Genomic DNA, 16,162 nt, shown 5'->3' with positions numbered 1-16,162 from the left:
TGGCATAATGATTATCTGTATCAAGTGAAAAAAACTGCAAAATATAGGCAAGCAGAAATACAGAATCCTGGTTCAGTAGCCTTACTATGAATATAACACTTCCAACAGGGTCTCTGAATGTTGGCAATACTGACATTTTGGGCTAGACCATTCTTTTTGGCGGGGACTCATATAGCCTTGGCCTCTACCTACTTGATCCCAGAAGTCCCTCCCACTCCTCTTCTCAGTTAACGATAACCAAAAACATCCCCAGACATTTCCCTAGGTTCCAGAACAAACAACTTAGGACAGGAAAAAAGTGACAGATTGCATATGGCAAAAAAAAAAAAAAAAGAAAGAAAAAAAGAAAAAAAAGAAAGAAAAAATTTTAGGGGGAAAAAGCTGTATAGGTCACATAAAAGTAAAATTAGTGCAGTACTAAAATTTTCTCAATTAAAACTTCTATCATATCCCTTCTTCAATATGCAGCTTTTAAAGTTTTTCAGAAGTTATCTTCTATACTGCACGCTTTTTACCACTACCAGGAAGATTCCGCCCCACTATATTTTAGGTAGTTATGGGAAGTGCACGTGTGGTACACATTCTTCAACTTGACAGGTATACTGAGGACTTGCCTGTCCCTATTCTCAAGACATAGCTCTCCTCACAGGAGTTATAAAGTAGACAATTCACATGGATATTTCGTTTTTATTTTTTTGAGACAGGGTCTCACTGTAGTTCAGGCTGGCCTCAAGCTCATAGTGATCCTCCTGCCTCGGCCTCCCAAGTGCTGGGATTACAGGTGTGCATCACCACACCCAGCGGATATTTCATTTTGAGTTTGAAAATGTAATTGCAGCATTATCATCTTCCTTTTCTTCTTCTTCTTCTTCTTCTTCTTCTTCTTCTTCTTCTTCTTCTTCTTCTTCTTCTTCTTCTTCTTTTTTGTCTTTTTGAGACAGGGTCTCACTATGCAGCTCAGGCTGGCTTTGAGCTCACTTTGTACCCCAGGCTGGTCTCGAACTTGCAATGATTCTCCTGCCTCAGCCTCCCAAGTGCTGAGCCTACAGGCATGCACCCCCACGCCTGGCTACTATCTTCTTTTTATATTAAGTAGATTTTTCATGAAACCCACCTGGCTGGAAAATGAAAGCACCGAAACTGACATGTTTTCAAGTGAGAGCTAAGGTAAGTGTAAGATTCCTTTCAACTTTTATTAGAGAGACAGCAAGACTCTGAAAGTCCATTCTGTGCCAGTTTCATAATCTGTGACACAAGTATAATTGATTCCACTTCAAGGAACCTCTTGTATATTTACTCACTTAGAAGGTCAAAAGTATAACAGACTACAAAAGAAACTACAGTTACAACTTTAATCCTCCTGGCATGATAAGAGGCAGAGACCAGCTTTCCCCAGAAGGAAACCATGATAAAACTGCTACAAACTTAAAATATTATAAAATACTATCATACTAGCCAAAAATTGAGAACTGAGGAAGACATCTCCTGAATAATGGATTAACCTCTTCTGAAAAATTCTACCAATTCAAAAAAAGGTTTTCAATCTTAAACAGCTACTCCTAGCTGATTTTTCTCCAGTCCTTCTGAGTGGTGAAGAACAAACTAAAGAACTAAGCTAAGGTCCTCTGGGGCAGAGGGGCATCTGCTTTGTTCTGAGGGCTTTGACAAACACCAGTAAGCACACTCTATCTCACAGTGCAGACGCAGAGAGGTCACTGAATGAACTAGTCAAAGCAGCACAAGTAGGCCTAAAAGAAGTGAAAAAGACTTCATAAAGGCTGCACATCCACACGCAGAGAGAGAAGCAGAGCCCCCCAACTTGCAAAAAACAAGTGCTGTGCCTGTGCATTAGTAGCAAAAGCTACAGGAGGTAAACACGCATGCATGCACACACGCACACAAGACCCCGGTGTATGGATGGCCAGGGGACGAGGACCACTGCTTAGGACTATAACCTGAGTACAGAAGGTGGGAAACTTGCCCGAGAGCTCAAAACTAGGCATAAGCATGTGGCTCTCAAAATAAGGTCCTAAACCTTACGCACGCTGTGAGATCGAGGCTCTTTTCTGCACAAGGCAACAGGTCCGTGAAGCTGAACAAATGAAGGCGTTTCTATGATATATCTGAGATGCTATGGTGTCAGGGAAGCACCAAGGAGGCCTGCTCAACAAAGTTTCAAGGAGATAGGGCTGAACAAGAACGTATTTTTCAGCAAAGAGGAAAATGTGCCCTACACAATATTTTAGGTAAACAAATTCAAATCCAAACACAATCAAAAGTATTACGTTTTCTACTAAATCTCCTATAAAACCAGCTCTGTCTCCTGCAAATTTTGTGTAAAGATGGCGTTAAGATAGTCAGCTAGGAGTAGGGTATGGTGGCATACAACTATAATCCCTGCATTCTGAGAGGGTGAGGCAGGAGGATCACAAGTTCAAGACCAACTTGGACAACTTAGTAAGACTGTCTCAAAAATAAAAAGGGCAGGGAATGTAGTTCAATGCAAAGGCTCTGGGTTTGACCCTCAGCATCATGAAAATTAAAAAAGCCACAAGTACAGCTTTTCTGCCTCTTCAATCCTTAGTACCTAAGGTGAGCACCATGGCACCTGGGTCAGGTGCACAGTACAATATTTGGTGGGCCTTTCTACTTTCCACAGAAACAGATTCCCATGCAACAAAAGTTAAAAGCCCACTGCTCAAATTTGAAGATCTGCTGTCTTGACAGAGGAATTCACTAAATAAAAACTGTTTGCATACTAATAAAATACACATTAAACAACATCTAATAAACAATAAAATGCTTCGTCCCTCAAAAAAAAAAAAGGCAAAACCCCTACCATTTTCTGGACCAAAAATCTGGTCTCTTGCATGGTACTCCAGGCTTTGCAAGTCTACATTCTATCGCTATCTAAAGCCCACATAACCACATTAGCTTTACTTTTAAGCATCCTTTGGTTCCTGGTTCTCTGTCCATTTAGAACCAAGCCCTCTGTTCATCTCCTTTCGTATACTCATCCTTGGTGATGTAATTTACTTCCCCAGCTCATATTTAGCTACTTCTTCTCTCAGATCTGTAACCTGAGCTTAACACACGTCCTCGCCTGCTCAGAGGACATCGAGACACCTCAAACTTAGGAAAGTCCTTTCAAACTCACATCTGCAGGGTCCCTTGCCTCAGAAACAACCACCATCACCCATCACTTGCCCAAGATAAAATTAAGAAGCATTTTTGCCATGTCCCCTCCACCTTTCTCACCTCCAACATCAACTGAATCTGAACTAGTTTACCTCCTAAGGCCTTGTGAATCCTAACCCAGGCCAAGCCACCAACTGTGGTGTGAACCAGCTCAGTAATTGGTCTCACTACTTCAGTCTTGTTCCCTCCAATTACTCTCCACGTTGCTATCAAGTTAAGCTTCAGAAACACCCACCTAATGATGTCAGTTCTTGCTTAAAATCATCTGATGACGTCTCAGTGCCATCAAGGTAAAGTTTAAATTATTTAAGGGCACTATAAAGCCCTACAGGATCTGGCCCTTCCTGCATTTACACCTCCAGCCTCATCTCTCTAGCGCCTGCCACGCTGAACTCGTTTGGGTTCCAAGCTGCCGAGCTCTCTCCTGCCTCCCTCCATACCTTCACATCAGCAGTTATCCCCACTGCATCTCCCTTTCCCCCAGCTGGTAACCACCCTCCTTCACCCTGAGCACAGCTGGTGCTTCCTCAGGGATACTCCTTTTCACTTCTAAAGCACCCATCCACATCCAGGAACCCACAGTACCCTGAAGGGCCTCATCAGAATTCAATCCTGACCCTCAGTTCCAGTCGGTAAATATCTGCTGAAGGGGTAAAAGAAATGAAAAGGAAAGACATTCTAAAACAGCACGTTGTGCTGAACTGCACTCCACAGGTTAAAGGGAATCTTCCTTTAGATGGTAGTAAGGCTATGCAGAAATCCAAGCCATCCAGAGGTTCTGATTCTGCTTCATGCTCCTGCACAGGAGAGCACCAGCTCTGGCAGTGAGACTGCAATGTGCAGCATGCGGTGCGTCACATGACAGGGGCTTACTTTAATAAGCGAATAGCGTGGCTGAAGCCATCACCTTCCACTTGCACTCCTTGATGTGGGATTTCCAGATTGGACAACTGGGAAAAGAAAAGCACAATCATAACAGATCATTACTTTTACAAAGGCACCTACCTTTTCCATGTACTCCTGTCTCTCTATTCCCAAGGCATCTAGGGCCAGTCTTTACCAAAGTGACAACATTCTCATTGGTCATGAGCACTGTCCCCATCATTAGATTTCCTGAGAAACTACATTAAGTCCTCAGAGACTCTCATTTAAAAATCACCTTCACAGATGGCAAATCTTCAAAATCCAGGAGATTAACCTAATTTTTGTAGCAAGTTAAAAGTAGCCCAGAATCAAATCTGGTGGTTTCAAAGGAGCCACCTGAAAAACGACGACTGGTTTCCTTGTGTAAATTCTGTTATTTGTTCAAAACAAGTTTAAGTCACAGTCAACTCTCATTTCTAATCATAACAAGTATTTTTTAGGTTTATTCCTTTGCTGAAATATATTTTTATTTTTAGCAGTTTTCCATTTTTTAACAATCAAGATTATTTTCTGCCTGAGACCCAATAAAATTTCCAATGCATACACCTACCCACCAAGACCTTCCCCAACGGGAAAGGATCCTGGACAATTCAGAAAGTGAGTGATGATGGTATGATGAGTGCAGGGATAGCACCTGAGACCCTTTCTACAGAACTACAAGTTATTAGGAAATGTCAGCAAGTCATCTGATCTAGCAGAGAAAGGCTTGCCTTTGTCAGATACCGTCAGGTCTCCTTTGATAGAGGATTTATATGTACCTGGTTCCAGAAAGGATTTCAGCTAGTTCTTAAGTGTTTGACTGAGTCTGGCCTTGGAGGGGTAGAGGTGTAGAAAAGTAACTACCGAGCAGATTAGGCAGTGGGGGTTCGGGTTCTGAGAAAGAGAAGGAAAAGATGGGGAGGCCTCGAAGATATTGTCACTTTTCTCTCAATCAGGGATATAATCAGCCCTGGTAAGATTAGATTTAGCTTACATCTCAGGGTACATTACTGTAAGCAGAAAATGTGCTTTTGTTTTTAATACAGCCAGAATTTTCCCTGGGAGAAAAAGAGTTAGTTTTTAAAACCTTGACTGAATTCAGCAGAATACTACAGAAATGTTCTCAAGTATTCTCTGTGTGCAACAGGTGTAGCAGTCCAGAGACGGGGCCCAGAGCAGACACATGTCTATAGGCATTACGCTCCGTGAAATCTGGCCTGTGGGTAGGGAGAGAGCACACAAATGCCCTGCAATGTCCCAGTACCATGTATCTTCCCATCCCACTGCAAAGGTGAGAGCTGAATGACACTCATATAATCAATCCAAGCGACACAATGAAGAGTCCAAGCACGCACGAAATGGATATTCTCTGTACAGTTTAGGAGCTATGGCAGTTCCCAGACAAGAGGGTGTTCATCAAGCTCACCCACAGTTCTAGGAGCTGGGGGACATCAAGGCCATGAGTACCTATTTTAGGTGTCTGCTTCTCGGCTTGGGTTTCTCTCTGAGCTATTGCACTCTTCACAACTTTACACCTTATCCTCTGCTTGAAGATCCCAAAGCCCTCTAACGCAGGGGTTGGCAAAACACGATCTGTGGGCCGAATCTGGCCCTCTGCCTGTTTTTATTTATTTTTATTTATATATGTATGTATGTATATATGTATGTATTTATTTATTTATCTTGTCTTTTTTGAGACAGGGTCTCGCTGTGCAGTTCAGGTTGGCCTTGAGCGCATTTTGTAGCCCAGGCTGGTCTCGAACTCCCAACGATCCTCCTGCCTCAGCCTCCAGAGTGCTGGGATTACAGGCATGTGCCACCACGCCCGGCTCTGCCTGTTTTTATAAAATGAAGTTTATTGGGACACACCCATGCTCATTTGTTTAAATATCAACTATGACAACAGCTGATTTGAGCTCTAAGAGAGATCCTATAACCCACGAAGCGTAAAATATTTACTGCCTAGCCCTTTATAAAAAAAGTTTTCCAAGCAGTTTCAAGGCATAAAAGCTATTTTCATAGTCTTCTCAAGGCCATCATCATCAGCCCAATGAAAAAGTCCATTTTCCTGTTTCCAGATCTCCTCATCATTTACAGTAACTTACAAAAGAGGGAACTGTGACAAAAATGAAAACTTTGGAGAGAAATTAGGGTTTTAATCACTTATAAAGGGTTGTCAATCTTTGGTCAAACCTCTTTTTGAAAACATAAAGAATTCAGATTGGTACCTCTCTCTACTTTCACGCCTGGGAATCACAGCTATATATCCCTCTTTTTGTTTTGAGATGGGGTCTCCATATGTAGTCCAGGCTGGCCTCAAACTCACAGTGGTCCTCCTGCCTCAGACCCTTGGGTGATAGATTACAGGACTGCACACCATACCTGGCACAACTATGTGTTCTTGAAGACACTAATTATGCATAAGTCTTACTGTTTCTCCCACATGACAAAAGTAAAAATATAGCTTAATATTCCTTCTGGCTTCTCATAAAGAAGCTTAGTTTTATTAGTGCATAAGCTATATGCATGGCTTCCCCAACTCAAAAAAGGAGCCATCCCTTTATCAACTAACCAACTCTAATAGGTTCAAAGTGTCTACTAAGAGACAAAAAAGTAAAATGTTAATTCTTGAAAGTTGTCTGTATTTTTTCGTGAGAATTTACTTTCCATAATGAGCAGAAGGCCCAGAATCTATAATCAAAGTGACAAAATGACTCATGTTTTGCATCTATACCATGAAGTACCAGGACTGCAGCCTCACCCTTGCAAAACTGAGCAGGATCATAACCATTCTAGTTCTCCTACTTGAATCCATTCAATTAAGCAATGCATTAAAAAATTACTTTTTCATTTAGAATATCCAGAGTTATTCCAAAAATTACCTCCAAACGAAGTCCTACAAATGGCATGTTTGTATCACACATAGCAACAAAGTGAGCTAGAACTTTATTGAAGGCACACGTTTCTCCTGATCGTTTGGTTTTCTTGGATTCTACTGGACATGAATCATCAGACAACTACAAGTTAAGTAAAAACACACCAGGTTAAAAAAAAAAAAAAAAGTACATATGATACAACTCAGGGCAGTTAAGCTACTGTAACAAATCTCAGTGTTAACGAAAACACGTTACACTCTTTCAACAAATGTTTATTGAGCAAATACTAACCTAAGCACTTCAAGTTAGTAATAAATAGTGTGTTTAACAAATTCTCTTGTGGAAAATGATGTATACTTATTACCTAAAACAGAAGCACTTCCAAAAAATGCAGACAAATGCTACTTAAACATCATAGCTGTCCTCTTTAAAACTGGATTTAATTCTTTCCCATATTAAAAACTGGTAAAAGTATACAAAAAAGTTAATATATCCAAAATCTGTTCTCATTTCCATACGTGATCACACCTTTCGCTTGGTACCAGTTCTGGTGTGTTTCCCAGGTTTACGGAAAATCATGTCCTGGATATTTTCCTTGAACTGCTGCAGCAGCAACGCCATGACAGGGCCATCTTCACGGTCTGCAGCACTCACAGACAGGAAGTAGTACTTGTACGACAGCTGCGTAGGTTTATTTGGCACCTCCAGCATCTCTACAACCTACAAAGACCCAAATCAGAAAGGAGACTCAGAGAAATAGCAAGTGTTGAGCCTTTTCCCCTTATGTTAAGTAGGGCTCAGAATTATAACCCTATTACAGCATTTTTTAAAAAGGACAAATCAATTATGATGTCAAAAGCAGCATTCCTAGTAAACACATAATTTGTTTTCTAAAAAGTGGATCAGACTAAAGAAGAAACATACAAGTGAGAGCAACCATAAACTATAGCAAATGGAATACAGTATCTAAATTATTAGCATCAGGTATTCTTGATAGCCATGCTTTAGCTTATGAAGTGGACAAAAAGTATGCCTAAGGCCAGTGGGTCTGCTAGATTTTCTAGAATGTATTTTATTCTATGTATATATTTTAAGTTGTCGTGCTGCCTCCTTTTGCCATTAAAATATCCTTAAAAATCCATTATGGCATAGGAAAACGATAACTACATCTCACTGGGATATAAAAATAAACCTTAAGTTTTCAAAGGAAAAATGTGGTCACTGTGAGGATAACAGTATCAATAATGGTTAACAGTATCATGGAGCTTACCATATACCAAGTACTATCTGAAGTGCCTTACAATGTGAAAACATTTAATCCTCCTAAGAACTTTGGGAAGTAGGTATTATTTCATTTTTCTGATGAGGAAACTGAGGCACAAAAAAACCCCAAGTAACATGCCCGCGGTCTCGCAGCTAAGAAATGACTGACTTGTGATTTGTTTTTTGTTTTTTTTTTGTTTTTTTTTTTTTTTGGTTTTTTCCGGTACCGGGAACCGAACCCACGACCTTGCGCTTGCCAGGCAGGCGCTTTTGCCGCTGAGCTAAATCCCCAGCCCCTGACTTGTGATTTGATACTGAAAGTTTGGCTATAAAGACATTGCTCTAACCCACCTTACTAGCTGGAAGATCTAGCTAAAAAATTAAAGTCCCCTAGTGACAGAAATTAGTGCCATTAGTAGGCCAGGCATAGTGGTGCACCCCTGTAATTCTAGCACTCAGGAGGCTGAGGCAGAAGGATCACCAGGAGTTCAAGGCCAGCCTAGACTACACAGACCCTGTCTCAAAAAAAGAAAGAAAGAAATTAATGCCATTAGAAAAGGCTCCTGACCAATACACACTACCGTCTTCTAAAGAGAAAGTCTCTCACTCCCTCTTCTCCCCGTATCTCTTCCGGAAAGCATTATACTGCCATGCACCTCAGAAAATAGAAAAGTAAAAGTATAATGGACACTTCAGCCAGTAACTTATTCATGGCAAGTGAGGACACGAAAAGATGTCCAACATCATCAGCCACTGGGGCAATGTAAATCAGAATTATGCCAAAATACGATACATCTATCACAGCAACTAAAATTGTCTCAATTTACAATACCAATCACTGGCAAGAATGAGAAACAACTTGAACTCCCAAAACATTGCTGGTAGGAATGCAAAACAGTATAGGCACTTTGAAAACGCTTGGCAGTTTCTTATAAAACACATTATGTGACCCAACAATCCTACTCCCAATTACTTATCCAAAAGAAACAAAAAAATGTGTTCACACAAAAATATATATAAATGTTTAGCAGCTTTAACCACAACTGCTCCAACTGCTGGAAAATGCAGATCTCCTTCAGTGGGTAAAAAATTAAGCAACCGTGATGCAACCGTACCATGGAATACTCCGCTACGACAAATGGAAGAAATGGTTACACATACAACAGCATGGATAAATATCAGAGGCATTATGCAGAGGAAAAAAACTAGACCAAAAAGACATAACTATAGACAGAAAAGAGGTCAGCAGTTACTAGTATGTGGAAGGGTGATTATTATAAAGGGAATTAGGAGAGATGATGGGTATGTTTTATATCCTGATTGAGACAGAGGTTATACTAACTATGCATTTACCAAAACTCATATACTAAAGTCTGAACTTTTACTACATGTAAATTATCTCAATAAGGCTGACCAACAAATATAAAATGGCACAGACATTTAAAGGGAGATCAATTGCAGCAAGCCTCACCTCTGTTGTTCTTAATATCCATTTTTATGAATATATCATCCTTAGTGATAAATTTGCAGGCTGAGGAGTAACCAACATTCAGTTTTGGTCTAAGCTATGTCAAACAAATTACTGCTTTGCCACTGGGCACTGACACTAAAACTTAGCTGTCAGCTGATGCTAAATAAGGCCAAAGAATATTTTAAAATTATAGCTATCTAAATTGTACTTTGTGTGCGACTGAGTATGTCCACAGGTTTGGTTATCATACATATATTCTGCATAATCACTTTATATGTAGACGAGGCAGTTCACTGAGAAGTGAAATAATAGCCCTTTGTTGTGTGACAAATCTAGTTCCACAGCTCATGTTTTAAAATTCAGAAAAAAGTAAAATCTGCAGCAGTAATAGGCTTGTTAGCCTATATAAGCAACTCAAAATCTACCCTACACAGGATATTCTTTTCAAGATATTATTTTTAAAAAATACAGCTCAAAGTTTAAAAAAAATGCATTCCCATTACTTTCAACCACCAATCTTGAATTAAAAATTTCAAACACATTAGATTCTTAGCCAAAAGTATCTGTTTGGTATATTCAGAAATTTCTATAAGCAGGGAAATATATTTAGGGTGAGTTCATATTTCAAATTCCTATAAATTTTAACCACCTCAAAGATCTCAAAGAAAAAAAAAAACTCAAAGAAACCAACTAGAAAACCCAGTAAGAGTAAAGATATTGTGAAATAGGAAGAAATTGTTCAAAAGGAGAAAGGAACTAGGATGAGGGAAAGGGAAAAGGGAACAAAAAATACAAGAGAGTTATACTACTCGTTTCTCTTAGTTCACTGAAAAGAAAGGTTTGTGCTAATATCCATTGAAGAAATTTTTATGCCCGTATCTTGTCCTCCGATTACTTTAAAGATAACAATACTCAATGTATTAACTATTGTTATTATTTTGTTGTGAAATTGTTTTACTTTTTTCTATTAAAAAAAGGGAAAGTAGAAAATGAAAGGATCTTCCTATGCACTGAAAGGTTTAAGCAGTCAACAAAATTGAATATGCCCTCAAACAATTAAGGATGAAAAAATAAAGGGCTGCCTTAGCTGGCACTCAGGAAGCTGAGGCAGGAACATTCCACGTTCACGGCCAGCCTGTGTTACATAGTGAGTTCAACGTCAGTTTGGACTGCATATCAAAATCTTGTCTCAAAACAACAACAACAAGAAATAACAAAACAAAGGCTGCTTTATTCAAATTCATATTCAACTGAAGCCGAACAAGTTTATCTGACTCCAACCTTCATAGTGGTGACTGTCAAGTTGTTTCTTCGAACAGAAGAGAAGCCTCATTCTAATCAAAAACTAGGTCTCACTCTAGAAGAGATCCTACATGAGGGATGACAGCTGCCTTATAGTCCCCTACAAAGACATAACCTTTCCCTCTCCCCCATCCCCACACATTGGGTTGAGAATCACTACGTGAAAGTCAAATATTCAATAGAATTCACTTGCAAATTAAATAATAAATCATTCATGATGCTAACAGAATTACTGAACTTGATCCCCAACCACCCCTTTGCATACTTACAATGTAGTATTGCGGAAGTCGGGTAAGTTTAATGAACAGTTTATTCTTAGAAAGTTTTCCAATAGGATGAGTTGAATAATTGGAAAGCTGCAATGTCTCACTACTTATTGTAGGCAGATGTTTTATAGATTGTTTGCAACGCTGCTGTCCAAGCCAAAACCTTAATTTAAAAGAGATAATTCATGTCATTAAATCATAGGCTTTTCTGATTAACTGTATGCTACTGATTAAAAAGCAGACTAAAGATCACTAAAAAAACAACTTATTGAAATTTAACTGAACTAGCCAGGAGTGGTGGCACACACCTGTAATCCCAGCACTCAGGAGGCTGAGGCAGGAGGATTGTTACAAGTTCGAGACCAGCCAGGGCTACAAAGTGAGCTCAAGGCCAGCCTGAACTGCATAGCAAGACCCTGTCTCAAAAAGACCAAAAAAGAAAAAAGAAAGAAAAAAAAAAAAGAAATTTAACTGAACTATCAAAAGGACACATGACCATACTGATGAATCATTTTCCATAGTTTTATGTTGAACTGTTCTAGTTTTAAGAAGTTTAAACTGCAATATGAATGATTCTGATTACTTACAAGGGAAAATTAACTATAAGTCTGAGATACTAGCTTATTTTATTATAGAGAATGGCAGAGTTCCTACCTTTTCAAGACAGTACAAACTAATCTCGACATCCTTTCTAAAGGGTCTAAAGTGTCCATAAAACAAAACAGAAAAACAAACAATAAATAAGCATAAAGGAACTTCATTTTCTGGTGTCACTGGACATATACCACCCCATTTCTTATACTGTGTGTCAAGTACCTCGTATACCTGGCAGGTGCTAATAAATACAAATTACCTTCCTTCCTTCTCCCTTTTAGGCAAGCCATTTTGACGCTTTTACTACAGTACTCTTCTCATTCCTTTTACTTGATTATCCTTGAAGTTAGGATATCATGCAATTAAATATATAAAAAGGGATAAAATAACTGGTTTACAAACTCTCACTAATGCATGACAAAATAATTATACAAATAAGAATTTTCACAGCAACATAACAATGCAAAACCTCCAAGCTCATGATCAGTGGAGTCATCTGCCTTGTTGAACAGGCTGCAGGTCAGCTCAGGCACTACTACATTTGCACGGTGAATTATACATGGTATAAGTCATGAACTAGTCATGCACATTTAAACCATGTTAGAATATATGACATCTTAAAGGTAGTTTACTAACTGTTACTAGAAAGTGTATAAAACCTGGAAATCATTTTTTCCATTAAAACACAACTTAAATTTAACCACAAAGTTAAAGGACCAATTGCTAGAACTGGCTACTGATGAAGGAATGAAGACCAATTTTGAAAATGTATCACCATGTGCTTTATTTTGGATAAAAGTTATAAATTACTAAACTTGCTAAAACTGCTTTCAAATCTCTACTTCAATTCTCACCAACATACCTTTGCAAGACTGATATTTCTACTATGTATATTATTAAAAGAAAAACACAGCAACAGTTCAGATAAATATTCATCATCATCATGAGTAATATTACCATCAATCTGACCTAGGAAAGTTACAATAAGCAAGAAACATTCATTTGCCGCATGAAAAATTCTAAATACTGGGCCTGGGGATGTAGTTCAGGGGCAGAGAGTTTGCTTAGCATGCACAAGGCCTTGGCTCAGTCCCTAGCACTGGAAAAGAAAAAAGAACAGACCTAAATATTGATATACAATGGTTCACCAACTTATTTCTTTCTATGATTCTGGTCACCAATCAAATCAAATTTCCCCATAAGGTCAGCATTGAACCTAACCACTGACAATATTTGGTGATGGTTATAAAACTTGCTAAATTTACAACAAATCAAAGAATTGTATACTTAAAAAGAGTAGATTTTATGGCATATTAAGTACTACCTCACAAGGTTGTTTCAAAACAGTTAATGTCTGTGACAGATTACTAATAAACTGGCCACTCATCACAGATTGAGAAGTGTTATCATAAATGACAATCAGGGTTTTTCTTATAAATTATATAATTTAAAGTACAGATACACATTTAATAAGGTAAAGGCTTCTGGGAACTTGGTTTTCTAGTTTTAGGTTATGTTTTTGGTAGCCAGAATTGATAAACAACCTCAAGTTATGCAAGATGTGAATTATTAAGCATGTTAGCTATTTAAACTTTGCTTATTTAGCCAAAATGCACAAAAAGGATGGTAAAACACTAAAAATCTTAGAATTACCCAGATTCTAAATAGTTTGATTTCCTTAACATCTCAGGAGTATTACAGATAACACAAATGATAGCAATCAGTAACTGTGATTTTAATACACAGATAAACTACCCAGCTGTTTAAAAGAGGCTCATACATTACTTATATACTATCAGTAAAAACATGCTGTTAATGAAAAATTACTTGATTACACAGACTTTTCACATATTTAAAAGATTACAATTGGCACAAGAGGGAGGCTAGAGGAACAGAGAAACAAGATCCCACTGAACACTCCTATTTTTGTGTCTTTTAGCCTCCCCCTCCCTTCCAACTTTGTCAGTTTGGGTTCAGAGCTCTGAAATTTATTTTTATTCCTTGGAATTTTGTTTCATTAATTTGAAGAATGTCTGTTAGCACTGCCAAAATGGTACCTTTGTTTATGGGGGTGAGGAGGTGGGGGGGTTATGAAACCCAACAGAATTATCTATAGCTCCATTTCTAATTTTACTTAGTTTAACAGCATGAAAACATTTAATAGATTCTAAGACAAACCAAATGGTGGTATTAGAGAAGCAGAAACGAACATTCTGGCAGTGTCAGTTGGTAGATTTTGTGGCTACCAAAAATATAACCTAAAACTAGAAAACCAAGTTCCCAGAAGCCTTTACCTTATTAAATGTGTATCTGTACTTTAAATTATATAATTTATAAGAAAAACCCTCTTGTGCCAATTGTAATCTTTTAAATATGTGAAAAGTCTATTACAGAGAACACCTGATACAAAAAATTCATTGTATAAGTGACCTGTAAAGCGCTTATACAAGAGAAAATATGGCAAGGAATGAAAGTTGAGTGTCATACCCTTCACACCTACATTTGCTCTAGAGGCGAATTTGATATGAAACATAGCCACCCTGGACCTATTCCAAGAGAATTTACAATTCTAAAGGTACCAAAAGGAATCGAGTTTCATGTCATAAAACTTAAGGACAGTGACTGATCAAGAGAATGGTCAAGAAGAAAACATATCCTGTCAAAATAGGTTTTCATTTTCAGTCGTGAGTGAAATAAAATAAGCTTACTTAAGTTGCTGAATCCAAGGAATGATCCGTTTCATGTCATCATTGATAGATTTCTCCATGTCATCCAGTGTGGCTTGGTCTACAGAATAAAGCACTTAATTAACTGCTTATATGAGAAACAAAATCTTTATGCAGCCTAAAACGTACATCAAAATTATTATTCTTTTAGGCAGAAAACTATACTATTTTTAAGTTTTAAAAAGCTAAACTAAATGCATCATCAGCCATAAATCAACTTAATTTGTTTTCCTTAGTATCTCAGGATTGTTACAGATAAGACAAATGATGGCAAATGAAAACCACAAGAAGGGTAATACATAAATAATGGTATTCCTATGTTTTAATTACCAAAGCTCCTACTCTAGCTAATTAACAGTTTCAACTTATAAGTATTTGAAAGTCATGAGGTTACTAGACATACAACCTTAAAAATTATAAAAACCCAAAGATTCCATTTAAATATTTATTTACCAACTACAAATGGTCTCTGGCATAAGCAAGAGCTGACAGCTAAAGATTGGTTTGCTAAAAATGTCTTTTCAAATTTTTAATGACATTATAAAAATGTCAATAAGTAACAAGCAAAAAAGAGAAATACAAGATCTCAACTAATGAGAAAAAAACCTACAGAAATAATTGGAATATCAAAATAAAGCACATTACTATAGAATGAATGTGTCCCCCAGCCCTCCCCAAGTGCCTCTGTTGAGGCCCTCAACTCTGAGAATATTTGCAGAAGAAGCCTTTAGGCATTAATTAGGGTGAGAGGAGGTCATAAGAAGGGACGTGAGCATGCTCCCTTTTTCCCATCCACGTGAGGACACAGCCAGAAAAGGCAGCTGTCTAAAATCCAGGAAGGCCCCCACCAGAAATCAAATACACTGGTACCCTGAATTTCTAGCCTCCAGAACTGCAAGAAAATAAATTTGTACTCTATTTTGTTAGAGCAGCCTAACCTAACAGAAGCACACATCCATAAAAAACAATTATTCTACCATTTCTCTTATTTTTATATATTTCAGTTTATTATTTATATTTATGTTAATAATCAGGAAAACAAAAAAAGAGCTTTAAAGAACAGTTGACTAGTTAGCTTGGGACCACAGTTAAAAGAATCATAAATGCACCATTTGTTTGTCATTTAGCCATCATAAATGTGATGTGACTCAAAGCAATGCATCGTTTACCATGAGCAGCTCATATAAAAACTTAGCTTTATAGCCATACAATATGACCATAAAACCTTTTATTTTCAATCTCTCTTCCTTAATATTAATTTTCAATGACAAATGTGCTAACATATTTAAGAACACTTCCAGGAACAATACAAAAACACCAAGTTCTTAGTAAGTACCTCATTTCAGATTACCAAGTTGGTTACAAAACAAATTTGAAATCGAACTTTCATTTCCATTATGTTTAAGCCAAAACAAAATACATTCCTCGACCACTGGAGATCGGTCTGCCCTCTGAGGTGGAGGCCCCAGAGATCAGACCCATGCTACCAGTTAGTCCAACAGGAATGAGAGGGCTTGGGGCATGGTCTGCCTTCTCCCTCTGGCCAGACTGTCATCTCCATCG

At 38.1% G+C, this 16,162-nt stretch overlaps 1 protein-coding gene across 2 annotated transcripts in view; it reads right to left on the bottom strand.

Annotated features, from left to right (window-relative positions):
* Nucleotides 1–16,162, bottom strand: part of Med14 (mediator complex subunit 14) — a 70,700-nt gene that overhangs the window by 30,009 nt on the left and 24,529 nt on the right. For both annotated transcript variants that reach the window (XM_005413268.2, XM_005413267.2), the window contains exons 12-16: nucleotides 14,582–14,660; nucleotides 11,283–11,442; nucleotides 7,506–7,697; nucleotides 6,984–7,118; nucleotides 4,072–4,148 (exon numbers count right to left, since the gene is read on the bottom strand). In XM_005413268.2, coding sequence (XP_005413325.1) covers nucleotides 4,072–4,148; nucleotides 6,984–7,118; nucleotides 7,506–7,697; nucleotides 11,283–11,442; nucleotides 14,582–14,660 — 643 coding nt within the window. The remainder of the gene's footprint in view (nucleotides 1–4,071; nucleotides 4,149–6,983; nucleotides 7,119–7,505; nucleotides 7,698–11,282; nucleotides 11,443–14,581; nucleotides 14,661–16,162) is intronic.

This window comes from Chinchilla lanigera, unplaced genomic scaffold (genome assembly GCF_000276665.1).
Source record: "Chinchilla lanigera isolate Chin_1 unplaced genomic scaffold, ChiLan1.0 scaffold00164, whole genome shotgun sequence".
In the NCBI taxonomy this organism is placed as follows: Eukaryota; Metazoa; Chordata; class Mammalia; order Rodentia; family Chinchillidae; genus Chinchilla; species Chinchilla lanigera.
Note: the sequence above shows the minus strand (reverse complement) of the source record. Positions and strands in the feature narration are given on the sequence as shown.